This window comes from Schistocerca americana, chromosome 4 (genome assembly GCF_021461395.2).
Source record: "Schistocerca americana isolate TAMUIC-IGC-003095 chromosome 4, iqSchAmer2.1, whole genome shotgun sequence".
Lineage (NCBI taxonomy): Eukaryota > Metazoa > Arthropoda > Insecta > Orthoptera > Acrididae > Schistocerca > Schistocerca americana.
In genome coordinates, this window is record NC_060122.1 from 783,731,165 (window position 1) to 783,758,743 (window position 27,579).

The following is a 27,579-nucleotide window of genomic DNA, read 5'->3' on the forward strand; positions in this document are numbered from 1 at the left end:
CTATACGCCCTCGCTCAAAGTCCGTCAACTGCACATACGGTTCACGTCCACGCTGTCGCGGCATGCTACCAGTGTTAAAGACTGCGATGGAGCTCTGTATGCCACGGCAAACTGGCTGACACTGACGGCGGCGGTGCACAAATGCTGCGCAGCTAGCGCCATTCGACGGCCAACACCGCGGTTCCTGGTGTGTCCGTTGTGCCGTGCGTGTGATCATTGCTTGTACAGCCCTCTTGCAGTGTCCGGAGCAAGTATGGTGGGTCTGACACACCGGTGTCAATGTGTTCTTTTTTCCATTTCCAGGAGTGTATGTTTACCCTGCTCATTCTGCACATCTGATTTGTGTTTCTCCAGGCTGTAAACATGAACCGATATTCCGGTATTCTGAGCGTCAAATTTAGATATGTCCTGGAGCCTGAAAGGGAACTCAAAACCATCAAAGTTACAACACTTTTGAATGTCACGGTATGTACCAATCGAGATGGATTGTATGTTGTAATTTCTTTCGCAAGCCAGGATTGACCATGCAAACAGGCCTGATCCTTTTCATTTTTGACATCAGTGCATGGCTTCTTAAGAGCTATAGCCTTAGGAAGCTTGATATAGCTGCACTCTCCATATACTGGATCATATACATGTGGATGGATGTCGAGGTGTAGTATTTGGCTAAGCGCTTTGTTGACCCATTAACTTCCATCTTGGGAAGCTGTTCCAGTGTAGCACTCACTGTGGACTCACCAAACCATTTGGTGATTGATGTGCTCCGTGTTATCGCGCCACCTTCCTCCCAAAGATAGTTAAGGCTTGTCTCTTCAACGCCAAGGCCTGTTTAGGGGGGGGGGCATATTTCGATACATGGCACAGTGCTACATTTAATGGTGGGACACTGTGGATCATTAACAGTATTATAGCTGCAATATAGGGTTACTGACCTGATGTCCTTCACTAAAAGGAAGGGAAAGGGAACTGTCACTAACCACAGGATTACTACTACTATCGCTACTATTACTATAACTGCAAATAGTTAAAGCCAATGCTGCTGCTGCTGGCTGCATGGATGATCAGGGGGGTACACATACCTTGGGGTTTGGGCAAGACTGTGGTGGAGGAGGACATTGTGCATTACCCCAGTGTATGCGGCCTGGCTGTGACTGCAGTGATGGTAGTTGCCACAACCCTGAGCCATTAGCTGTAGGGTGGGTGACCCATGGATGCTTGAGTGGAACTGGTGTGGGGGCGAGGGAGGCGACATCTGTGGCTGTAGCTACTTGCATTGCAGCGGCTTCCCACGTAGTGACAAGCTCCATCCTACATGGTGAAGCATGTTGCAGATGACTGCCTCTTGTTGGAAGTCTCTTCACTATTCCCAGTACCTATGCCATTGCGTCCTGTGAGGATTGCCATTGTCCCACAGGCGCAAGTACTGGAAGAAGAATAATGGGAGATTAGTACAACATTCCAGGTATTATCTGCTGCTGCAAGCAGAATGAGTACATGTATAAATTACCTATACCGCTCTGGTTCCATTACACATCGCTTAGGTCACCTGGCATCTCCTCATAGAGATGCAGCCCCGTTTCCATCTCCTCCATCCATTCAGGCATCTCCTCGCCTGAATCACCATCGTCAACTGTTTGAGGTCTCTGAAATCAACTACAATATCAACAAAACTAAGAAAAAAATTTGACAAACGAATATGTTCCCGTACTTACATGATACCTGTGATGCCTACGGCATCACAACTTCTGTCTCTTCCTGCCCCTGCTCCTCGAAATCATCAACAACAACAACAGCAACAACAAATAATATACAACATAATATATATATATGATGAAAATTTTTGAAAAGTATGTGTCTAACGGCAGTATATTATATAAATCCAGAATAATATAAAAAAGAAAATATATGAGTATGTACTTACAAACTTGATGTTGCTGCTGCTGCTGTTGCCGCTGCAACCTCTCCACCTCCAGCTCACCCACGCTTTGCTGGATGTATGCTGAAACAACAAGGAACAAAAATTAACTCTTACATCTGAAGAAATGCTAATAAGTCTGAGCACAAACTATGACACTTTTTTTAACTTCGAAATCCGAACACGCAAAGATTTGATACCACCTAACTTTTTTACGAAAATATACTTCGAAAAATGAACACACGGTGATTTGATACTGAGAAACGTTTTTACTAAAATGTACACTACGAAATCCGATCTCACGCTATGAAACCTAAATCTGAACAAATGCTCTGATACCGCTATCTGAGCAAAGTGTGATTTGATAGTACAAAACATTTTTAACGAAAATATACACTACGAAATTCTATCTCATGATACGAAATTAAATAGTGATTACCTGGAAATTCTTTTTGCCTCAGGAGTTTCGTACTGCCACTGGCGCTGTTGCTTGTGCTGCTTGAAAAACGCTACATCTCGCAGGGAAACTAACACTGAAACAGACACACTGGTGTCCTCAAAAGGAAACTTCATCTTAACCTGGGAAATTCGTGACAGTATGCAGCCACGAACGCTTCTGGAAGATTTCCCACCGCACTGTATTTCTTTCCGGTGAAAACACGCCTTTAAGTCAGCCATGCTGGCTCTCAATGCTTTTGTGCCCTCTTTTGGTGCATAATTTGAGCTCTCATTGGCTGATGAAGTGTAAACAAAATAAATGTTTCATACACATTGTCGCCTTTTATCTTGAACAAATCAAGTCCACATTACAACAGAAATTCCGTTAGTCAATCAATAATCAAGGTGTAATGAGGAAGAGTGGAGCGTGAGTCCTATCTGGATCTCGTGCCACAAGTGAGAGCTGCAAAAATAAGTTAATGTCCGATGTTGACAGGCGACGCTACCGTCCTTTCTCCAGAGTCTATGTAAAAACTTTCTTTTCAGAAACCTTGAGGTTACCGCCTCGTCGCCACTTGAAATTCATTATGGAATGTTTTATCGTTCCCTTTCATCGAGTGCGATAAGAGTAGCGGCTTTTAAATTTGCTTGTCAGGTAGCATGATAGTCGATCAGTAGGGTGTTTCCACAGGCGGGTTGTTGGGGTGGTGCGGCGATAGATATAAGAATGTGCAAGTTTTCGTTCTCTGCGGAAACAGTTTTTCACTCATGTGCAAGTTTTCATTCCCTGCGGAAACCGACTTTTGTACTCGCGAGTGATTTGTTCCAGAGATATTCTTGTCTAATCCCACTGTGCTATTTTCTTTGGGCAATGTTAACGTACGAAATTCAATTTCGAATTCAGTGCTAGCGCCGTGTTGTGTTTAAGTTTTGGGTAATATGCCTGTCGAAGAAAAGGTAAAGACTTGCAAAGTAAATGGTATCTTGTAATACGTATCCAGATGAGCAAATAATGGAGTGCATCTCATGAACGCAAAATTTAGATACATTTAAACTGTTCATTTGCTGTGTACATACAGATGTTTCTCATATGCAAGTGTAAAGATTTTTTTTTGCCCATTTGTATAATAGATGCCGTGATTTAAGGTGATAAATTTGCTCAGGGTTGTCGTTAGATGTCTAGGTACAGATATACTTAAAATGTTTCTAATTTCAATTTTTTGTTGACATATTAAATGAATAAATGGCTTCGTTAGTGTTAATACAGTGAACTATGAGTAAGCAAGATAAGTGACCCTTATATTTATTTATTGATCCAGGGGACCTCCCAAATAAGATTTATCGTGATACAGTTATATTAGATAACTCCAGTATACATACACGTAGAATATATATAAACGGATATTTTTACGATGACTGGACAGGTGGTCGGCTGCGACCTTGCTGAAGGATCCATCCCGGCATTTGCTAGAAATGATGTAGGAAAATCCAGATCAGGATGGCAAGCCGGAGCAAACTATCCTACCTAATTTGAGAGTGTCGTAACTTAAATGCTTCATTTGGTTGATCCCTGTTGTACAATGTAGTATTGATCATGCACAGTTTGCGGCAGGTAATTTATAAATCATAGTATATCACTGCACTCAGTCGGGACGCGGAAAACATCCCCCCTCTCCCCGATCTCTTTAGAATAAGACAGTAAGACCATGCGCTATCGGTCTTGGAACAGGATTTCCTCGTAAAACAGCTAAATTTTGTTCAAGTGTATCAATGGTATATGATGGTACAGTTGCCCGCTTTCGTTACCAACCACTGCTGTGCATTACTTTTGAAATATGTTTTAGCTGTCTCATCAGCGAGATGTAATTAATAATTACAAAATTTTAAATAGTGATGAAAAGCTGATTTGACTTTGTTTTTCGTCGGTAAGTTCAGTCTGGCCCTTGTTCCATGATTGTGTATAGAAATAATAGGGAAACACTATGGTGTTCATTATATGCACGACAGAGTACTTCGTGACATAGTAAGAGCATCCATTTAAAAAAAAAAAAAAAAAAAAAAAAAAAAAAAAAAAAAAAAAAAAACCACCTCCACTAGGACCTTGCCTAGTACGGCGGTGCAGGTCTCCCGCATCGTTCACCTACGCTCCGTCACAGAGTATGGGACTTCATCATCATCAGGAACGGTATGTCACAAGTCATTGGTTACTTCAAACTGATGGCACAACCCTAGGAGCACAATATGCTGATGACAATCCCTCTGGCAGTATTTTTGTGTACTCCTTCGATAACTAACGATATATTTTCATCCTGAAAACTTTGTGTTTATCGTCAGTGCTTGTTGTAAACTTTTTATATATCTCTTAATGCAAACTTGCATGGTGTTTGTTTTCCTTATGTTCAGTTTTGATTATTATATACTGACATCCTTAAGGATTTCGTTTGTCTTCTCTGTTAGGATTTCTGGTGTTTTATTTGGACCATGCTTTGTATTTTCAATATGGCATTGACATAAACAGTGTACTTCTCTACTGCCAGATTTTATGCTTTCACATTCATTGGCTTCACTAACTCTCAATCAAATTGCCAACTTCCAATCTAACCAAGACCACACTGTGCTGTGGATCAGTCTGTCACAACAACGAAGTTTTTTGGTGGGATGGTGCAGGGGTTGGTCAAATATGTAACTTTAGCCATGACTGTGATAATGTAACCAGCAAAGATCACTTTTTCTTCATGTCATACACTTTCTGGAGAATTGGGAGATGTGAATCTTTCCTAGTGCTGTATGTGAAAAATCATTCATTTTTCATTAAAGTTGGTACTTGGTACACACATCTTGTTTCTAAATAATGCATTCAGACAGTTGACTGTGTAAAATTAAAGATAACTCGTAAAAGAAATTAGATTTAAACCAGACAATTGAAGGTTCTGGATGGGACATTTAAATTAACTTAAGCTATACATGGAAGTATAGGTTCCAGAAATTCTGTGAATTTATTTAAACTACAGACTTCTTATATTGATATACTATAGAATGATGTATTTTAAATTCAACCAGTGTAGTCCAGGGACTGACTGGGGAGTAATCACGTATTGGGTTTCAACAGGCCCAGTTTTAGGTCCACTATTGTTCCTCTTAGGTTTAAATGATCTCCCATTTAAAACCCAACAAGCGGATTTTTTTTCTGCATATGACACTAGTATTGTAATCAATCCAAGCATTCATACAGAAACAGAAGAAATGAAAGCATTGTTAATAGAAGTTTTCTGTGAATGGTCCGATCCCAATTTTGAAAAGACTAGACATTCAATTCTTCACGTCTAGAGGTAGGCCTACTGTACTAATGTTATATGCAAGACACAGTAAGGAAATAATAAATAGGGTTGTAACTCTTTGGTTGTCCATATTGATGAGAAATGAAATAGGAAAAAGCACATTTTTGAATTCGTATAACAACTTAATTCAGTCTCATTTATACTTAGAATCATTGCAGATCTTGGAGACACAAATCAGTAAATTATATTACGAGAAGGAAAGTTTCTACTAGCCTCTCACACACACACACACACACACACACACACACACACACACACACACACACACACACACACACACACACAGAGAGAGAGAGAGAGAGAGAGAGAGAGAGAGAGAGAGAGAGACTTCACACTCAGTGGTGCCTGAGAGTGCAGTTGTGTGTGTGTGTGCACATATGTGTGTCTATTGTTGATGAAGGGCTTAATGGCTGAAAGCTTTGAGAGAGTATTTTTGTTGTGCCTATCCGCAACTTAGCATCTTCATTATATGGTGAGTAGCAACTTTCTTTCTCCTAATATTGTTACATTCCATCCTGGATATTTTTGCATATTTTCATTTGGTAATATTTGGAATAATGCTCTGGGGTAATTCAACTTTAAGAAAGGAAGTTTTTATTGCTCAAAAGCATGTTGTAGAAATAATGTGCTCACCCATCATCTTGTAGACATCTATTAAGGGGTTCGGCATTCTGACTGCTGCTTCACAGTGTATTTATTACATTGTGAAGTTTGTTGTAAATAATCCAATGATGTATGTAACAATAAAGGAAAGAAAACATGATACTACACCACATTTAGGTTGTCTTTAGCACAAAAATGTGTGCACAGTTTTGTAACCCAATGATACAAAATGTGTGACAAACAGCAAAGTAAAATTTGAAAACAAACTGAGTTTCTTCTTGACAACTTCTATTCCATAGAATTATTTCTATTCATTGCAATTTGCAGAAGGTGATGGGTAGAAATTTCTAAATCACATTTGTATTTTTTAAAATAAAAGGAAAAAAAACTCAATTGTTCATTAAGAAAACATATTTACAAATTTGCAATATGAATATGAAATGACTTGTTCCACATCAAAATGATTGATTGTGCAAATGATCCATGGAAAATGAAGCTAGCCAAATGAAAAGTGAAATACTCTAGGCATGCAGTAATTGAACCTAGAACTTGAAATCTTGCCAAATTAAGACTACGGTACATGAATTTTACAACTTGAATATTGAATGTTATTTGTTTACAGTTTTTTATATTACATTTTTCAGTTGAAAATTAAGATAAATTATTTTGCAAGACAATTACAGATCCCAATTTTAAACAAATCTGTTGTAACATCTGTTGCTTTTTGATTTATCTTTGGTTAATTTAATAGTTTTAAAATTTAATCAGTTTCAACCCCAGTGTCACCTTCATTTGGTACAAGTAAACGCTTCTCTTTTGAAATAGGTTTTACAGACAACACCTTATGTTATTTGTTTTCTGCAGCACTTTTGCAAATGGTGTAGAAATTGTTTTAAACTCACACACTTAAAATTTCCAGTGAAAATGATTCTGCTATTTCTTGGATAAGGATCCACATTCTTGTTAGTGCCTGTTTCAGGTATGTTGTGTGGCATCTGATTACTCAGAAAAATCAATACTTATCAAACGGCAACAAGTCTTTGAATGATTGGATTCTAAATTATGAGAAGATAATTTGTCGTATCAGACTTAGATTTTGTTGCAACAACAATGCCATGTTTCTCGTAAGGTGAAAGAAATTAAATTTTCGAATGTGAGGAGTGAGTTTCACCTTAATCTAAGATTTGTATTTTCAGAATCTATTTCGTCTTTGAGAACATAAGATACGGTTTTTGTTTGAGGTTTTGCACTTTGATGATTGGACAATGATTGTGGAGTAACAGCGATTGATATAGTTTTGCGCTTTTATAAAAATCTTCTGTACAGCCAAGAAAAAAATTTCTGTATTTCACCAGATTCTACACTCTTCTCTGTATTGCTCCATCAAAAGCATTCTTCACAACTTTACTGTGAGATGTAACGAAGAATAACCAGTCTATATCCACTTAAAATAGTTTGTGCATGAAATACACATTGGTTAGGATTTACTAGTGTTTTTAATTTGCAAGTACTATTCACAAAAACCAAAATGGCACTTGACTCAGTGGCTGATGGGAATGAGTGGGAATGGCAAACGCCTTTATGGCCATTTCCATCAGCCTCTGTGCCAAGTTTCAACTTGGTTTGTCCAAAATTTACAGCCATCTGAACAAAGTATCAACTTGTGGAGGCATAGAAGCTTCAGGTTTAGATCAGCTGTAATTTTATCTAAAAACACAATATCTGAAACCTTCCCATGTGTTAATTGCTGATGGCATAAGGAAGTGTTTTCAGTGCTCCTGCTATAACTGCTGTTTACATTACCACAACTCTGCAGTGACCCATTGTTTACCTATACTGTGTTGTGTGATGCTATGGTGGTGTGGTGTATTTGAAACAGGTTATGCTTGCAGTGACTGTTTTGGAATATGCGATGACACTTTCTAGTATGGGATGTTTGTTACTAAATTTTTTGAGTGTGTTAGTGATTCATCGGACAGCTTTTGCACTGTTTTTAAGAATTAGTAACTTAGTGTGATGTTGGCAGTAATGGGCAATAGATTTGTTTTTGTCTTTGGTATTGTCGGTATGATGTGTTTTTGCTGTTGGGGGTACATTTGGTTTGAGAATTCTGGGCTGGCCATTCGAGAGATGTTGATCTATTTCTGCTTTAACTCGTTGATTGCATAATTCTGTTGTATTTTGAAATTTGTGTTAATGCAATTTTATTCATGAATTTTTGGTTGTGGTGTCATTTGTAGGTAATGATTTTGGACTGTGACTGTTAGGTTTCGTGAAGTTTTTTTCTTACAGTGGTAAGGGTAGATTTCAGTATTAGGTACGTGAGGCAGTTTAGTGTTGTGGTATTGTGAAGTTTGTTTTACCTAACAGGGAAAATGAAGTGTTCAGTACCAGCTTTGTTGAGCTGTGTAGAGTTTCGTGATATCATTGATTTTGTTGAACTAAATAGGTCAAGCAAAATTTCCAATAACATTTTTTTTTTTTATCTGTGTGGGGTCTTTGTATCAAGGACTTAGTTTCAGCTACACTGGACTTGCATTTAGGATGACGACGGTTCAAACCCACGTCTGGCCATCCGGATTTAGGTTTTCCAGTATTTCCCTTAATTGCTCCAGGCAGATGCCAGGATGATTCCTTTCATAGCGTTTGGCTGATTTCCTTCCTCATCCATCTCAGTGATGATGTCGATGGGACGTTATACCCAATCTTCTTTCCTTCCGTTACAGCAGTACAAGTAAAGTGAAATTTCAGATTCTGGGTTTCTTGATTTTTTTTATTGTGGTTTTGTTGATTGAGGTTCATGTAGCTTGATTTTTTTATGTATGTATTTGTTTTATGTCTTCATTATTGCGATTGTCACATTTAGTTTGTCCCTGGCCAAAATCTCCTAATTTACATAGTTGTTCCAATTAGTTACACATTTCTGCAACAAAATACATTCAGAATTATTTGTATGTTCATATGTGTAAAGTGTGATGCCATGTTATCATGTCCTGTTTTGGTTTACACATCATTGCCTCTTTCAGTTTCAAGTAGACTTCAGCTGATTTCTTCTCTTTTTAGGATGGCCAAAGTTTAGTTCCCCTTGAGATGTATATTTTGCAAATTAATTAAAGTATTTTGAGATGTTTTGAATGTGTTCATGCCATTTCTGTCCCTACTCAAATGTTTTTTAAAATATGCTTTTGATGCCCATTTCAATTTAATTTCATTAGTCTTTACCCTATGAGTTTATAACCAGGTAGCTGTCTTCAGAGTCATCTCTGCTGCTCCAGTCCGCTTCCAATGACGGGCGGTTGGTTCATCCTTGACCCATACATTAGAACTGGTACTGCCATGACATTATTCAAAGTTCCTAACTTTAAGTGCCATTTGTAATACCTGCCAACAGCTGAAATTTTTTGCAATTTCTTTTCATGATCAGTGGATGTAATATGAGATCTCGCATCCTAAGTATTTGAAAGTATTTATTTGTTCTAGCAGTTTTTGATTAATTACTGTTTCTTTTCAGTTTTCCTTACCATGGAACGCCCTACCTTAAAGTAGTTATAGATGTTGTCTTATCATTTACTACTTAGCACAAGGGCTAAACTGCTCTCTGTAATTTGTCCCTGTAGACTACTAAGATCATTTGATCATCTGAAAATAGGAGTATATTTATAACTTTATTATTAACCTTATAATGATGCAATACATTATTTTTCAATATCTTTGACATTGTGTGTATATTAAATAATGTGGGTGATAAGACACCTTTACATCATTCATTGAAAGATGATTCTCACAACTTTCTTTCTGCACTGATTTTGTTGTGTGTGAACAGTCTGAAATAAAACTTGCCAGCCTGCTGCTGCAGGGGCTGTTATTGTCGACTTGAAGTGCCAATAAAACTGACTACCTCTCATAATTCTAAGTGGTCATATGCACATTCTGGCAACACTGTAGGATGTGGAAGTGTCTGGAGGAAGTATTGTCTTCTCTGGATCTATTACAGTGCTGTATAGGCTTGTAGTCTAATGATAAATTTCACTCAGTGTAAACACACCGCTAGTTCCTTTATTTTTTAAACGGTATTTCAGCTGTCTGCTAAAGATATGTCTGACAGGCCCTTGAAGTTTATTTGCCTAATCCACAATTTATAACAAAAGTTCCCCACAAAAGAGCTCATGGCTGTGTCAAGATCTGAGCGTTTATGCATGAGTTTACGTGCTGTAGAGTGGCCACTGGCAGCTAGAAGCTAGCTGCTATCTGAACAGGTAAATGTGGAGTTCTGCATTTTGGACACATTTCTGCTCTAGGAAGCATAAAATTCTTATTTTACTTTGATTTTTTGCACAAAATAGCTTCAATAAACTGAGTGAACACTCTGCAGTAACATAACAGGTGTAGGTCATTATGAGTGTTTTATCAACTGTAACTTTATCTGAAGTTTGGGTCATTCTATGTATACCTACACGTCGTAACAGTAGAAATGACAAATAGTGCTGTCCTAACTGTAACCATTTTTGCTAAATTCAGATTTGAAGGCTTAAAGGTGTGTGTGTATCTAATTTTCCAGTTTTTGGAATCTAGTACTTAGTGGTAATTTAACCTACGCACCTCAGTTCTTTAGGCCACTAACTTGATTTGATGTATAAAAGGCTGTATAAAGAGTAAGATATGTCGTTTTTTACGAAAAATGTTAAACACTTTTTCGTTGCTGTGCTTTAAATTTTTTATTTTTAAAAATTCTTTGTAAGGGGCACAGTGAGACATCACTTTGTCTGGAACACTCTTTAGCCCTAATATCAAGCATAAGGAATAATGAAAAGCATTTCGCATTGCAAATAAGTTCCTTCCGTAATATGAAGATAACACCATCAGAAAAAAATGTCAAGTTTGGGGGTGTTGTAGATAACTTGATTTTTACTGAATTGTTTACATATCTAGTAGCAATTGTAGGTGCAAAGGAGAATATCCTAACTCAAACAATAAAATGGAAGCGCTACTTACACAACATAGACTCTGAGCACTACAGGGAATTTGCAATTCAAAGCCATCTGTATTCTTTGAAGGAGAAAGAAAAAAAAAAGTTCCTGAAATATGTGGTTGACCATTAGTTCAGAACAGGAAACAGGTGAGAGCTGAAAACATTTGCCAATCATTTTGTTAATGTGTACTTTGTTTCATTGTAAAACATGTAAAGAATCAAGAGATAGCTTGGGTCCGTAAAAGTGGTGATATCGTTATTCTGTTTCTGTAAAAATGTGATAAATGAAATGAAATAAAATAAAATATACAAGCAGTTATATACCAGTATATGTAGATACAAAGATTCTACAGTGAACAGTGTCATAAACAAATTCGATGTAAAGAAGGAAGCTGTATTTTTAAAACTCACGTATGGGTATTTTTTTAATTTTGTGAGTTTTATACATTTTTTTGTTTTTGGTACGCACATTCCTCGTGTATGCTTGCATTTTCAGCTCTTTTGAATATTTAGTTGACTGTTGGCAGTCGAAAAGGTTACACATGTTTGAGTGCTTGGCAAATTTTTACTTTCGAAGTAGGTGGAGCAGAGAATTTACATTAAATTTTGCTTGAAAAATTGAGTGAAGTTCAGCACCACATTTGAAATATTTTGGCAAATCTACTATGAATGTGAGAACAGTTTAAAAGAGGTGTAAATGTTTCAAAGAGGGTTGAAAAGTTGTTGAAGACAACAACTGCCCGGGGTGCCCTAGCACGTCAATTAATGGCGACACTGTGGAAGTAGTAAAGAAAATTGTTCTGGAAAATCACTGAATCACTAGCAGAGAAGTTGCTGATAATGTTGGCATATCCTTTGGCTCATGTCGTGCAGTTTTTTCAGATGTTCTATCATGAAACATATAGCAACAAAGTTCATTCCGGAATTGTTTAAGGACTGAAAATGTCACGTGGACATTGCTCAGGAATTGCTGAATGAAGTTGACAACAGAGTCAGAGCTTTCAAAGACGGGTGACAAAACACAAGTATGACATCGAAACCAAGGACCAGTTGTCCCAATGGAAACTACCCAAAGAGCCAAGACAAAAAAAAATCGACAAGCTTGATCACATTTGTAGGTTCTTCACTGTTCTCAATTGCAATGGCATAAGTGCATTGTGAGTTCCTGCCTTATGGCCGTAGGGCCAATAAAAAGTACTACCTGGAAGTTATGTGCCTTTTGTGTGAAGCAATATGAAGAAAATGACCAGAATTGTGGCAAAACCACTCGTGAAAACTGCATCATGATGATATCCCCACTCACACCTCAACGCTTGTTCTTTATTTTTTGGCAAAAAAGAGAACAGTTACATTGCCTCATCCACCCTACTCATTGGACATGGCTCCCTGCGACTTCTTTCTTGTCTCAAGGATGAAGAAATCCATGAAAGAATACTGTTTTGCCACCATTGATGAGATAAAAATAGGATCGCTGAAGTTTTTGAACACCATGACAAGAAGTGAGTTCCAGAAATGGTTCCAGGATTTGAAGTGCTGGAACAATTGTTACACCTGAGGGGAATTACTTTGAAGGGGAAAAAGCTGTTGTTGATGAATAAAGATTCTTTAAGATAAACAAAAATTCCCATTACTTTATGATCACACGTCATATATCATTGTTTTCCTTGACATTTCAATCCAAAACTGAAATAAGTTCACCTACAGGTGAGAGATAAGGTCTTTTCATTGGATTTATTGTCAAGTTCATAAAAACATGTAATGTGATTGTGGTCGTAATGATCGGAAATGCACCCTGGAGAGGGGACCTAAACAGCATCTTCCCTACTGGGCAATGAAAGGAATTGTGATTCACCATGAGGTGCCCAGTTACTTTCAAGTTCTTTTAATTCACATGACACAAAACAGTGTTCTATGTACCAATATTGTTGTATTTGAAAACCACATACTGTCCCACTTGCCACTCTTCCAACAAATAATTTTTTCTATGTGACATAACAGGTTCCCATTGGCATCTGTTGACTGTTCCTTGGAGTGGTGGTAATAGCAGTGACTGGAAATGCATCATGTTCATGGAACTGCCCTCACTGCTACACTGCAGTACAGAAATTACAAGCAGCTCACAAATCTGATTTACTATCAAGAAGAATTTGGGATTGAAGCAAAATGGCACATTTTTGCTTCATGCTGTGGAAAAAAAGCCTCTGTGATGGTATTGGAGGAACTGTAAAACTCCGAGCCAGAAGAACTGGATTGGAAGCTACATTGCTACATCACCATAGAACTACATCTTACTCCTGAGGAGCTGTACAGATGGGTGCCCCATAAAATACGGGCTGTTAACATCATCTTTGTTTTTTTTGTAGGAGATGAAATTGTATGAAAATTTCTTGTAACACAGTTACAGTACAGTGAGGACAGTTTCCAGGGACAGTACTGAACCATGCATTTATGCACTGCTAGTAACAACGTTCTGATGGAGAGACTTTAGAGATATGTGTATGGGACCACTGTTACTATGGCAGATGGAGAAAATGCTTGGTTGGAAACAGTGCTGGATTAAGCCGGCATGGGCTGTAGCAAGTGCTAAGAGGAAGTGCTTTGTTTATTTTAGGCATCAAAATTTAGATCTATAAAATAAAACAGCACTTAACTCTGGTCCCAGAATGATACGTAAATTTTATTGGATGGTTTTTGTCATACAAACATTTAAAACATAAATTCCTTTTTGCACCATGAGGAAATATAAATGCTATGTTACTGCAATCACATTGCATAACAAGGGGGATAGGTCTGATGCCAACTACCACCACCCCCACCCCCACCCAATAACACTTCTGACAGCTGTATCCAAAATTCTTGGAAAGTTATTGTATTAAAGAGTAACTTCACGTATCTGTAAAGATAAAGTACTAAAAAAAATGTCAGTTTTGTTTCCAGAAAGGCATTTTCAACAGAAGATTCTATATGTGCTTTCACTGATCAAATATTAAATCTCTGAATACCTGGACATTACCCATTGGGATTTTCTTTAATCTCTCAAAGGTTTTTGTTCATGTAAAACACACATTCTTGTAGATATGCTTAAGCATTGTAGTATGTGTGGGATAGTTTTCCAAATAGTTGAATTCATATTTAACTGTAAGAGTGTAGAAGATTGAAATAAGCTTTACACATGAATTCAATGTGCAGGATTCACTTTTTGCAACAGAATATTATTCCAGTAATACTCCTTACTTCTTGAAAGATGCTGTTTTGTCATTTTTCAGTGCATCCATCAACAGCATGATATGTACAGCCACATTTTGAGGTATATCAGAAATGAATGAAATAAGTTTTAGCTTGGTTTAGAGTTAAATGACTTGACTTTATAGAGAAATTCGGACAGTCAGCTTTGGAAAAAGTAAATAAGAAACCATCTTCTTGGTATTGGTTTGTGGATGACATGTTTGTGGTCTGGCCACGTGGTAATAAGCTTTGAACGAATTCTTTGGTTTTCTATGTAAATAATATAAATCCAAAAATCCAGATACTAGAAAATGACAACAAAATACTTTTCTTGAATGTTTTACTTATGACAGACCGATCAAAGTTTGGAACATAATATTTTTTGAAAAGTAATGCGCTCTGACAGATAATTACATAAGAACCCTAATCACCATACACAACAAAGGAGGTGTCATTAAGTCCTGTCGTTAGAGCTAAAAGAATTTGCACACTGGAATATCTGGGCCCAAATTAAAACATCTAGAGCAGGCTTTTGAGAAAAATGATTACTTGAGGAAGGAAGTAAACAGAATTCTACAACCAAATAACGAAAGGCTGAAGGACAAGCATGAAAAACTATGATGGAAGAATACAGTTTCTCTCACTTTTATTAAAATAGTAGCAGATCAGAAAGATTTTATAGAAAGAAGACATTAGAATGGTTTTTAGACCAGCAAAGAAAATAGATCTGGCTCTCCAATCTGTAAGGGATAAACACACTCTTCTGTCCATATGTGGAGTATATAAAATTCCATGTACATTTGGTACAGTTTATATTGGAACAACCAGGTGAAGCATGAATATACAGCTAAAGGAACACAAAAGTCTGCTGACTAGGGAAAATAGAGAAATCAGTTGTAGCAGGGTGTGCTCTTCAGTCAGGAAGTCACAAAGTGAAGTTTCCTGAAACAAAAATTTTATCCATGATGATGAACTATTATCCACAGCTATGTAGAGAAGCCACTGAAATACATAAGCAAAGGCATAATTTTAATAGGAAGGAAGAGACCATGAGACTTAGTGACGTATGGAGAGTAACTCTGCAGAATTGCTAAACAATCAATAGTTTGGTTTTATGTTAAAGGATAATCTCTCTTTATCATGTGTAACTCTGACCAGGCTCCGTGTGCGGGTTTCGTGTCCAGGTGTCCGTCTCTGTCTGCTCTGTCTGTGGCCCTTGGTGGAATGGAACATTCTTCTCTGATTTTCCTGATTGCAGGCTCCCAGGCTGTGCTGAGATGGTAGCCACTGTTGCGGTTGATTAGGTTGTCGTGTTACGGTATTTCTATGGACTCTTTGATTACTGAGTCCCAAAATCCATTTGTACTGCATATTTTCTTTCTGTCCTCGAAATCGAAGGTGTGCTTCTTGTCAATACTATGTTCCTCCACAGCAGATTTGTTGGTCTGACCCAAGCGTACATGCCTGATGTGTTCATTGTGGCGCTGTGAGATGCAACGCTGCGTCTGTCTTATATATATTATATCCCACATTCGCATCTGATCTTGTACGCACCAGGTGTTGTCAGACCCAGTGGATCCTTGGTTGAACCGAGAAGGTCTTTAATTTTTCCCGCTGTCCGGAAAACGGTCTTCACTTTGTTTCTTGAGAATTATCGCGATCTTGGCTGCTGGAGGACCCGCGTATGACAAGAACGCACAGCCCATTACTTCGTCATCCGGTCTCTCTTCTTGAGGTTGGTCTTCAGAGCTCTCCTTATTTGTATCTCACTGTATCCATTTTTCTTGAAGGTGTCCTTGAGGTGTTGCAATTCTCCTCGCAAACTTGCCCTGTCACAGATGGACCTGACCCTGTGCACTAAGGAGTTGAGTACAGAATTGCGTTGCGCAGGGTGGTGGCAGCTGTTGGCATAAAGATAAAGGTCCGTGTGTGTTTTCTTTCTGTACACTGTATGTCCCAGCATGCTGTCCATGTTTCTTGTGATCAGGATATCCAGAAAGGGTAAGCTTCTGTTCTCTTCTATCTCCATGGTAAATTTGATATTTCCGTGTATACTATTGAGGTGTTGATGGGACTTCAGCAATTTGTTCCTGCCATGTGGCCAAACTACAAAAGTATCATCAGCGTACCTGTAAAAGGCTTTTGGCTTGTGTTTAGCAGTGTCCAGTGCTAGCTTTTCGAAGTGCTCCACGTATAGGTCAGCTATGCCTGGTGCTAGGGGAGCACATGGTGAAAAAGCTTGATGATATCATCCTCAAAGTGTTCTTCGAGTAAAGCCAGAGAGTTTTCTATTGGTACTCATGTGCATAAGGATGTCGCATCGAAGCTGACTAGTAAGTCTTCATTTTCCAACTGCATGCCCTGTAGTATCTTTACAAACTCAGCAGAGTTTTTCACCTGGTGTGGACCGTAACCCACCAAGGGTTTTAGCATCTGTGATAAATGCTTAGAAATACCATATGTCGGCGAGATAATAGTGTTCAAAATAGGTCATAATCGGACGCCTTCTTTGTGGACCGTTGGGAGGCTATAGAGATGTGGTGGTGCCGGTACCCTCGGGTACAACTTCGTGATGATATTCTTCCCTAGTCCTGAGTTGTTGAGCATCTCAATGGTCTTGCAAGTCACTGTGGTGGTGGGGTTCTTCCCTAGTTGTTTGTAGGCAGGATCCTGCAGGAGGGCATAGATTTTTTGCCAATATTCTTCTGATTTAAGCAGCACCGTCACGTTCCTTTTGTCCTCTGCCAAGACTACTGTGTCCCGTTCCTCCCTGAGTGCCCGTATTGCCCTGTGTTCTGCTGCCGAAATGTTATTCTTTGGCATCTTTGCTTTGTGTAGCACTTTGCAAATGTCTCTTCTTACTTCTTTTCCAACCTCTTCAGGTAGTCTCCATATGGCTTGCTCTACCCCACTTATGATATCCCTTTTCGGCTGGGTCCTTGGAACTGGTGCCAAGTTTAGGCCCTTGGACAGCACCTCTTGTATTGGCCCATCCAGTTCCTTGTTTGTTAGATTAATCACCTTGTTGGGTGATTGTTTTTCTTTCTGTTGTCACATTTTTGGAAGTTGAAGGAATTTCTTGCGCTGCCTTTCAGTGGCTTTCTTCTATGACAATTCACCATTGGCAAAGGTATTGCCTTCTATCCAGTCACAGGTGTGTTCTGGGATACAGGAAGCCAATTGGGGGTGTAGAGAAAGCAGGCTTCCAGTGTTCTTGTTGAGTTCCAGTCTAGTGACCTTGATGTGTTCTCGTACTAGGGCTGCACTTGCCCGTCTCACATCACACCTGCCCCCTTGATTGGGGGGGGGGGCACTTCCCTCCCTGTTGCTCCTGCACCTCCCTCTTCGGGAGCAACACCCCACCAACCATCGGGAATTTCAGTCCCCACTTCAGAGACAGAGAAGCCTAAGTCTTCTTCGGCTCCTCTCCATAGGAAGGGGTCCCTCGAGTCACTCCCTTCCTGGGTTTCTGCTAGTGGGAAAGATGACACCTGCAAGTGGCTGAAGAACCCAAAAACAGCTGGTCGTAGGGCTTCACACTCATCATCAGTCCCAGAGGCTGATTCAGTGAAGTCCTCCCAGCCAAGGAAACTCAAGAAACAGCACGAGAAATCGGAAAAGAAGACCCCCCAAGAGCAAGGAATTTGCCGTGGCACCTACACCACTGCTACCTACAAGCTCTGTGTCTGAGGATGGGGTGGAGATTATGGCATATGCTGAGGACCTGGCTCTCGCCAGACCCTCAAAACACAATGGATATAGATTGGTCAGGCAATAAGTCGGTGGCAACAGGTGATCCTGAGGTGTAATCTGCCTCATTGTGTGTTCCATGCCTTCCCAGTCTCCTGATGTCATCCTCCAGTGGAATTGTGGCAGTTTTCTCCAGCGCCTGGCTGAGCTACGGCAGCTGTTAAGCTTTACACCTGCTTTCTGCATTGCCCTCCAGGAAACCTGGTTCCTGGCAATGCGGACCCCGGCCCTCCACAACTATAAGGGATATTACAGGAACTGTAGTGACTATAATTGAGTGTCAGGTGGAGTTTGCATTCATGTCCTAAACTCAGTCTGTAGTGAACTGTGCCGCTTCAAACCCGTCTTGAAGCTGTGGCTGTCTGAATATGGACGACACAGGAAATAACTGTCTGCAGTATATATCTTCCTCCAGATGATGCAGTACCCCTCAATGTAATAGCTGCACTGATTGATCTACTCCCTAAACCTACCCTACTTTTGGGAGATTTCAACTCCCATAACCCCTTGTGGGGTGACACCACGCTTACTGGCAGAGGCAGAGATGTCAAAACTTTACTGTCTCGGTTCAACCTCTGCCTCTTAAATACTAGGGCTGCCATTCATTTCAGCGTGGCTCAAGGTAGTTACTTGGCCATTGATTTATCAATTTGCAGCCCAGGACTTCCCCGTCTATCCGCTGGAGAGCATGTGACGACCTGTGTGGTAGTGACCGATTCCCCACCTTCCTATCACTGCCCCGGCGTCAGGCCCACGATGCCTGCCCAGATGGGCTTTAAACAAGGCGGACGGGGAAACTTTCACCTTTGATGTCACCGTTGCCTCTCCCCCACTTGGTAACAGGGATGTGATGGTTGAGCATGTACCGCCCACAATCATTTCTGTAGTAGAAAATGCAATCCCTTGCTGTTTAGAGTGCCCCTAGTGAAAGACAGTCCCTTGGTGGGCACCGGAAATCGCTGAGGCAATTATAGAGCATTGGTGAGCTTTGCAGCGACATAAGCAGCACCCTTCCCTAGAGCATATGATAGCATTTAAGCGGCTCTGTGCCCGCGTATGCCAGCTTATGAAACAACAGAAACAGGAGTGTTGGGAGAGGTACATGTCGACCATTGGGTGCCATACGTCACCTTCTCAAATCTGGATGAAGATTAGACATCTTTTTGGGTACCAGACCCCAACGGGTGTCCGTGGCGTTATCATCAAGGGTGTGCTATGTACCGATGCAAACGTGATTGCCGAGCACTTTGCTGAGCACTATGCTCGAGCCTTTGCGTCGGAGAATTACCCCTCAGGCTTTTGCACCCTCAAACAGGGGATGGAAATTAAAGTCTTCTCCTTCACTACTGGCCACAGTGAACCTTATAACGACCCATTCACGGAGTGGGAGCTCCTCAGCGCATTTGCACATTGCCCCGACACAGCTCCTGGACCGGATCAGATACACAGTCAGATGATTAAACATCTCTCGTCTGACCACAAGTGCCATCTCCTCTTCATCTTCAACTGGATCTGGTGCAATGGCATCTTTCCATCACAATAGCAGGAGAGCACCATTGCTCCGGTGCTCAAACCTGGTAAAAACCCCTCTTTATGTGGATAGCTGTCAACCCATCAGCCTCAACAATGTTGTTTGTAAGCTGCTAGAACATATGGTGAGCTGCTGGAACATATGGTGTGTCGGTGGTTAGGTTGGGTCCTGGAGTCACGTTGCCTACTGGCTACATGTCAGGGCGTCTTCTGCCAGGGTCGCTCTACCACGATAATCTTGTGTCCCTCGAGCCTGCCATCTGAACAGCCTTTTCCAGATGCCAACACCTTGTTGCCATCTTTTTTATCTACGTAAAGCGTTTGACACCACCCGGCATATCCTTGCCATATTATACAGGTGGGGTCTCCAAGGCCTGCTCCCAATTTTATCCAGAATTTCTTGTCGCTCTGTACTTTCCATGTCCAAGTTGGTGCCTCCCATAGTTCCCCCAGGCTCTGTATTGAGTGTATCACTATTTTTAGGGGCCATTAACGGTCTAGCAGCAGCTGTAGGGCAGTCCGTCTCACCCTCTCTGTATGCAGATGACTTCTGCATTTTGTACTGCTCCACCAGTACGGGTGTTGAGTGGTGCCCATAGGGAGCCATCCACAAGGTGCAGACATGTGCTCTAGCCCACGGCTTCCAGTTTTCAGCCGCGAAGTTGTGTGTCATGCACTTCTGTCGGCATCGTAGCATTCATCCGGAACCAGAACTTTACCTTAGTGACGATCCACTCGCTGTAGCGGAGATACATCGATTCTTAGGACTGGTTTTCGATGCCTAATTGACTTGGCTACCTCACGTTTGTCAGCTTAACTGCAAGTGCTGGCAGCACCTCAATGCCTTCCGCTGCCTGAGCAGCACCAACTGGGGTGCAGATCGCTCTATGCTGCTGCAGCTCTACAAAGACCTTGTTCAATCCCGCCTTGAAATGCGAGTCTGGTTATGGTTCGGCAGTACCCTCAGCGTTGCGTGTACTCGACCCAGTGCACTACTGTGGCGTTCGCCTAGCGACGGGAGCTTTTAGAATTAGTCTGGTGGAGTCCTGGTGGAGGCCGGAGTCCCTCCGTTGCAGATCCGACGTGCACAACTGCTCGCCAGTTACGTTGCACACATTCGTAGTTCTCCTGTGCATCCGAATTACCATCTCCATTTTTCACCCATGGCAGTTCATCTCCCGCATTGGCGGCCCAGGTCAGGGCTGATGATTGCCGTTTGCGTGCGATCCCTTCTGTCTTAACTGGAGTCTGTCCCTTTAACACCTCTCATCCAGATCCATCCGCATACACATCCATGGTGTACACCTAGGTTGCAGATTCGTCTGGACCTTTCGCATGACCATAAGGACTCAGTTACTCCTGCTGCTATCCGCTTTCACTTCCTCTTGATTCTTGACGTGTTCTGGGGCTCTGAAGTGGTTTACACTGGCGGCTCAATGGCTGATGGTGATGTTGGCTTCGCCTACGTCCACAGAGGCCATTTTGGACAGCATTCCTTGCTCGATGGCTGAAGTGTATTCACTGCAGAGCTGGTGGCCATCTCTCGTGCACTTCAGTATATCCGTTCATGCCCCGGGGAATTGTTTCTTCTGTGTACTGACTCCTTGAGCAGCCTAAAAGCTATTGACCAGTGCTACCCTCGCCATCCTTTGGTAGCGACCATCCAGGAGTCCACCTATGCCCTGGAACAGTCCAGCCGTTCATTGGTGTTTGTGTGGACCCCAGGTCACGTTGGAATCCCAGGCAACAAACTTGCTGACTGGCTGCCCAAACAGGCTGCGCAGAAACCACTCGTAGAGATGGGCATCTCTGAACCTGATCTGCGTTCTGACTTATGCCGTAGGGTTTTGGCTTTGAGAGACAGTGGCATAACAGTATGCACAACAAACTGTGTGTCTTTAAGGAGACAGCGAATGTGTGGAAGTCTTCCCTCCAGGCTTCTCGTAGGGAATCAGTTGTCCTTTGTCGGCTCCGCACTGGTCATACATGGCTCACACATGGTTACCACCTCCGTCATGAGGACCCATCTCAGTGTTGCTGTGGCTCCCAAATGACAGTCGTCCACCTCTTGCTGGACTGCCCACTTTTAGCCGCTCTGCAGTGGACTTTTAACTCTCCCAGCACCCTACCTTCAGTGTTGGGTGACAGTGCACCAACAGCAGCTTTAGTTTTACATTTTATTCACAAGGGTGGGTTTTATCATTTGATCTGAGTTTTAGTGAATATCCTTTGTCCCTCTGTGTCCTCCACTTTAGGACTTTTAGGGTGGTGGGTTTAATGTGTTGCAGAGTGGTTGGCTTCTCCTATTTTGTTCTCATGGTCAGCCAGCCGTGATAATCTTTCTTGTTTTTAATCTCTTCTCCCCGTTTCCTGCATCTCTCTGTGGTTTTCTTGTCCTGTTTTGTCCATTGTAATGTTTGTTGTCCTGTTGTTCTTCTGGTTCTTCCTTTCTCCTGTTATTGTGCCGTACATCTTTGTTTTCTTTTTTCCCCTTGGGTAATTGCTCTACTGGGAACAAGGGCTGATGACCTTGCAGTTTGGTCTCTTAGCCCCCCCCCCCCCCCCCCCCCTTTTAAACCAACCAACTCACCATATAGTGGAGATGCTAAGTCACAGATAGGCACAACAAAAAGACTGTCACAAATATAGATAGCTTTCAACCAGCAAGGGCTTTGTCAAAATTAGACGACATACATGCTCATGCAAACACAACTTGCACACACGACTGCAGTCTCAACCAGCTGAGGCCAGACTGCGAGGAGCAACACCAGTGAATGAATGATGGAAGTGGCAACTGGGTGGGGATAAGAGGACGCTGGGGTGGGGAGGGGGAGGGAAACTGTAAAGTATTTATACAAGATTTCTATACCTTTCTCACTACTGTCACATAATAAAGCTAAAGATAACTTGGGTAAAGCTCATGAAACTGCTGACCTACAGACATGTAACACATACTTTTATAGGGCACTGGCAAATCAAACTCGAGATGAACTTTGTGAGGAAAGATGTAGAACTGAAGTTCTCAAAATTCTGCACATTGCCTAAACTAAACATTTGCAAAAGAAGGCACCACAACAGAAGCAGCTAAGGAAAATAGATGGTTGACTGCTGCTATTAGATATTCCTCATAGACATTTAAATGCTACATTAATCCAAAGGGTTTAATGTCACAAGTACAAAAACACATAGGAAGGTACTGCCTGCTTGTTAAAAAAAAAAAAAAAAAAAAAAAAACCCTCATTCAGTAACATAACATATAGATATAGTCTACAGAGTAAGAACAAAAAGTACAGGAGATGACAAAATGTGAAAGAGGAAAAAAACAAATATAAAAACGTACTAATCAAAGATGGGAGTAGAGTAACAGAAAATTGTCAAGCATTGGCAAATTTTGTAAATAGCTATTTACTTGGTATTATGCAGAAGTTGCAGCAAAATCTCCGTAATACAAATGTAACACCCACAGTGAATTACACAGCAAGCACTGCAGTGATGATCCCACAACAGAGCTTGAAGTCAGAAAGGCAATGCACAAATTGTCAGAAGGCATAGATGAAGCTCCAGGCTCTTATTCTGAACACACGCATTGACAGTGTAGAGACTTAACTAATTTCATAAGTGAGTCCTTAAGTTCAGGTATTTTTCCATAGTGCCTAAGGCCGGTATTACACTATCAAATTTCTTTGTCCAATATCTTTGTTGAAGATATTTGATAGTGTAATAGGGACTTTGTCAAATGTCGTCCAATATTTGATCAAATCTAGGGCCTCGCTGTATATTTGATCAAAGAAATCGCTTGTCTTCTGTTCACTGCAATGTGACATGTTACCACATGGAGCGCTGGCATCGCTGCAGCTTTCTGTCGTCTGTAGTGTTTTTATAAACATTGCCGGTAAATACAACTGGTGTGTGACAACTACAAAATTAATAGAGATTTATGAAGCTGATGAGGTGCTTTACAACGTGAGGCACCCTGAATACAAAAATAGATTAAGAAGATTGGAGACCTGACCTGACCTAACCTAACCTAACGTAACATAACCCTCTCCTGTAGCAAGGAATCGGAGTGTTACAGTGAGCCTGCCTTCTGAAGATGCAGCAGTTCTTAAGTGAATATTGTGCTTTGTGATATGAGGATACACTTCATTGAGCACATACAGAGATGTATCCTCATCCATTCTCAAGTAATTGATGTACGACATGACGTCTTCCACTGTAAGCTCACGTAACAAGTTTTGTTGAATGCTTTTAACGTGTCGTCGTAAAACCCACGGTTTCACCCAGATTAGATTAGTTTTTCGTTCCATAGATCCGTGCTGAGGAGATCCTCATGGATGTGGAACATGTAGATTTTTTTTAAGCAGAAATAACAATACTGATAGTATGAATAAATACATCATTTGTTTCAATTAAAAATTTCGCCAATGGAGTAGGAGTTGGCCATTAGTAAGTCTTTCAGGCTCCTTTTAAACTGATCTTTATTTCTAACTAAATTTTTTATGTTTGCTGGCAAATTATTGAAGATGAGTGTTCCTGAGTAGTGGACCCCTTTTTGAACTAAATTAAGTGCTTTTAAGTCCTTGTGCAGATCCTTTTTGTTCCTGGTATTGTATGTATGAACTGAGTTGTTTGCTGGTAAAAGAGATATATTATTTAGGACAAATTTCATTAAGGAGTAAATATACTGAGAGGTAGTAGTTAGTATGCCCAGTTCTTTGAAGAGGTTTCTGCAGGACGTACGTGAATTTACTCCACAAATAATACGTATTACATGCTTTTGGACTCTGAAAACTTTTGTTTGACTTTAAGATTTACCCCAAAATATTATACCATATGACATTATGGAATGAAAGTAGGCAAAGTATGCAAGCTTTTTCATTTTTATGTTGCCTATGTCTGCTAACACTCGAATTGCAAATACAGATTTGTTAAGGCGTTTCTGCAGTTCTGTGGTGTGCTCCTCCCAACTGAATTTGTTATCAAGTTGTAATCCCAGGAATTTAAGACTGCCAACCTTGTATGTATGGTTCCTTTTTTCCCCCACTTCTTTTCCGCATGTGCACACGATGCAATTGCGGTATGTGCAACTGCTGCGGTTAATAACAAGTTGTTGTCAGCCATCTTGAACTTTGACGAAATATTTGATGACAGCGCTACGTCAAAGATCTTTGTCAAATATATTTGACGGAATATTTGATCACATCTTTGACAAAGAAATTTGATAGTGCAATACCGGCCTAACAAATGTACGAGTCATGCTCTTACTGAAGAAAGGTAATGTGGGAATTACTGAAAACAACTGGCCAGTCTGTCTTATGCAATTATTTTTGAAAATGCAGTCATGAGATAAACTTGCAAATTACGCAAATGACTAAACCCCACCCCTCTCTGTCCCCCCACCCCCTCTGTCGCCCCACCCCCACCACACACACACACACACACACACACACACACACACACACACACACACACACACACACACCCCTCTGTCCTTAGGCCTTATTTATTGTTGTTTCAAATTAAAGTGACCATAGTAGTACTTTAATCACATGCCGATAAACTATACAGGAAACTTATGTTTTCTGTGCAAAACATCTGCGAGGAAGAAAACAAAACTGTACAATGTTTTTTATACAATTTTTGTTCAATGTAACTTTTGAGAAAGAATATAGGACCAATAAATTGTCTAATGGTTTAAATGCCCTGGTATCATAATCAACACTGACTTAGAAAGAAAATAGAACTGCACATTTTCACAGCAAAATATAGCTCAGAATTTTCTTTCTCCCAGTCAGTGGTAACAGAAATCTTCTTCATTGCTGTTTTAAAATAGTTTATAGCCTGTGTTTTTCTAGATGTTCATCAGAGTATCATGTAAAAATCTGAAGTAAATCGATGAAGAATTTACGCGATTTTTGGTAAGTGTTTCATGTACAGGGTGAATCACCTAATACTTGGGCCACAGATATTGTGGAAATGGAAAGTGCGATTGATGTGCAGTTTTCATAGTCATAGTTTTGGTAGTCAGGGCCTTGTATTGTTAGCCAATAAACAGATTGTAATAATACTTAGTGTGTATTTTTTATGCATTCGAACACATCTTAAATGGAACAAAAGGTATTGACATTAAGAGACTAAAAGTAGGGTAAATTAGAATGTCAGTGGTGTTTGTTGCAGGAGTCAATTACGAGGTATCATATTTTGAAAAGTTTCCACACTTCCAGTTCTTTGTGCCATTCACCTATGAAGTTGCTAGGTATGATGTTATGTTTGCTTACAGTGTGTTTGCAACTTGTTAGTCAGTGTCTTGACAGGCCAAGCAGCAGGTCCTCCAGGGGGCTCACGGTCCTTTTGTGAATATGTGCGTGGCAAGCACGGGACCCCAAACTATTGCAGCCTTCCTTCTTTCCCAGGCTGCATTTCCTTTCCCTTCCCCTCTTTTCCTGTCCTTGCTCCTTCCCCTCAGCCCTCTCCTCTCCCTCTCTTGGTGTTTTCTTGTTTACGTTCCCCCCCTATCCTCCTGGTTATGTTGGCTTTGCGATTTGGTTTTGTTGAGTAATTACCTTATCCTTCTGGCATTCTCTGGGTTTTGAACTCAATTACTAAATTTCTATTCTGTAGTGTGAGCCATTTGGGGAAGAGCAGCTTACCTAGTGTCACCTGCATGTGCCCTCCTAGTTCCTTCCATCTATTCCTTCACGTTGTTGTCTGATGCTAGCGTACATAGCCAGCAATGCAGCCAGCCTGTGTGGTGGGATTCCCATGTGCCCTTTTGGTTGAGCCCCCTGAAATCACAGGGATCACACTTCTGATACCTGACCTTTGACCACCTCATGTAAGCCTAAGAGTGGTTGCTTGTCATCCTGAAGCATCGGAACTCCCAGCAATGGCCACTGTGCCATATGGCCCGTCCTGTGGCTGGGTGGCACCCGTTGGGAGAGCCCCTGATCGGAGTGGGTGGTATCAGGGTGGACACTATGCAAATGAAATGCATACGGGTCCAGAACTCTGGCCGTTCTACTACGGCTGTCTCTTTGAATGGAAATGATTCTTTTAGTGCTGCTTCTTCTGCCCCTTCGGCCTTCCCTTCCATGGCTACCCCCTGGGAGGAGGGTCAGGCACGTTGGCTAGGGGCGAAACCTTTCCCCTGCTACCTGGCTTGCACCAGGATGATGGGGATACTTTCACCAATAACAATCCTTTATTTTTTGTGGGACACATGGAAGGCAAGTTTGGCGAAGTGAACTCTCTGAGCAAGGTTCGGTTTGTTGTTGATCAAAACTGCTTCAGCTGCCCAGTCTGCGGCCCTTCGAACCTGTAACAATTCTTGGCACAATTCCTGTGTCCATTACCTCCCACCAGTCTTTGAATATGATTGTAGGGGTAACTTTTCACAGGGACCTCATCCTTCAAGCTGATGAGCTTGGGGACAATCTAGGACGGTGGGGTGTTCACTTTGTTCGGTGTGTTCACAAGGGCCCCAAAGGACAATCGCATTGATACTGGTGCCATTATGCTGGGCTTTGAAGGGATACCATCCTTGAGAAAGTAAAGATTATGGTTTATCGATGTGACATGAAGCCGTACATCCCACTTCCTATGAGGTGTTTTAAGTACTTGCGTTTTGGCCACATGTCTTCACGCTATTCGCAGACCCCTCTGAGTGGTGACTCCATGAGGGGAGTCCCTGTGTTCCCCCTCCTGTGTGTCTTAATTGTCATGGCAATCGTTCTCGATGTTCCCTGGATTGCCCAGTTTATAAGAAGGAAAAGAAGATACAGGAGTATAAGTCCCTTGATCATCTAACCTGC

The 27,579-nt window shown here is 41.0% G+C and overlaps 1 protein-coding gene across 1 annotated transcript in view; it reads left to right on the forward strand.

Annotated features, from left to right (window-relative positions):
- Positions 1-3,210: 3,210 nt before the first annotated feature.
- The window catches only part of LOC124612459 (chromosome-associated kinesin KIF4), a 300,348-nt gene continuing 275,979 nt past the window's right edge, over positions 3,211-27,579 (forward strand). Inside the window, exon 1 of the mRNA XM_047140687.1 lies at positions 3,211-3,310. Coding sequence (XP_046996643.1) covers positions 3,293-3,310 — 18 coding nt within the window. The 5' untranslated portion in view covers positions 3,211-3,292. The remainder of the gene's footprint in view (positions 3,311-27,579) is intronic.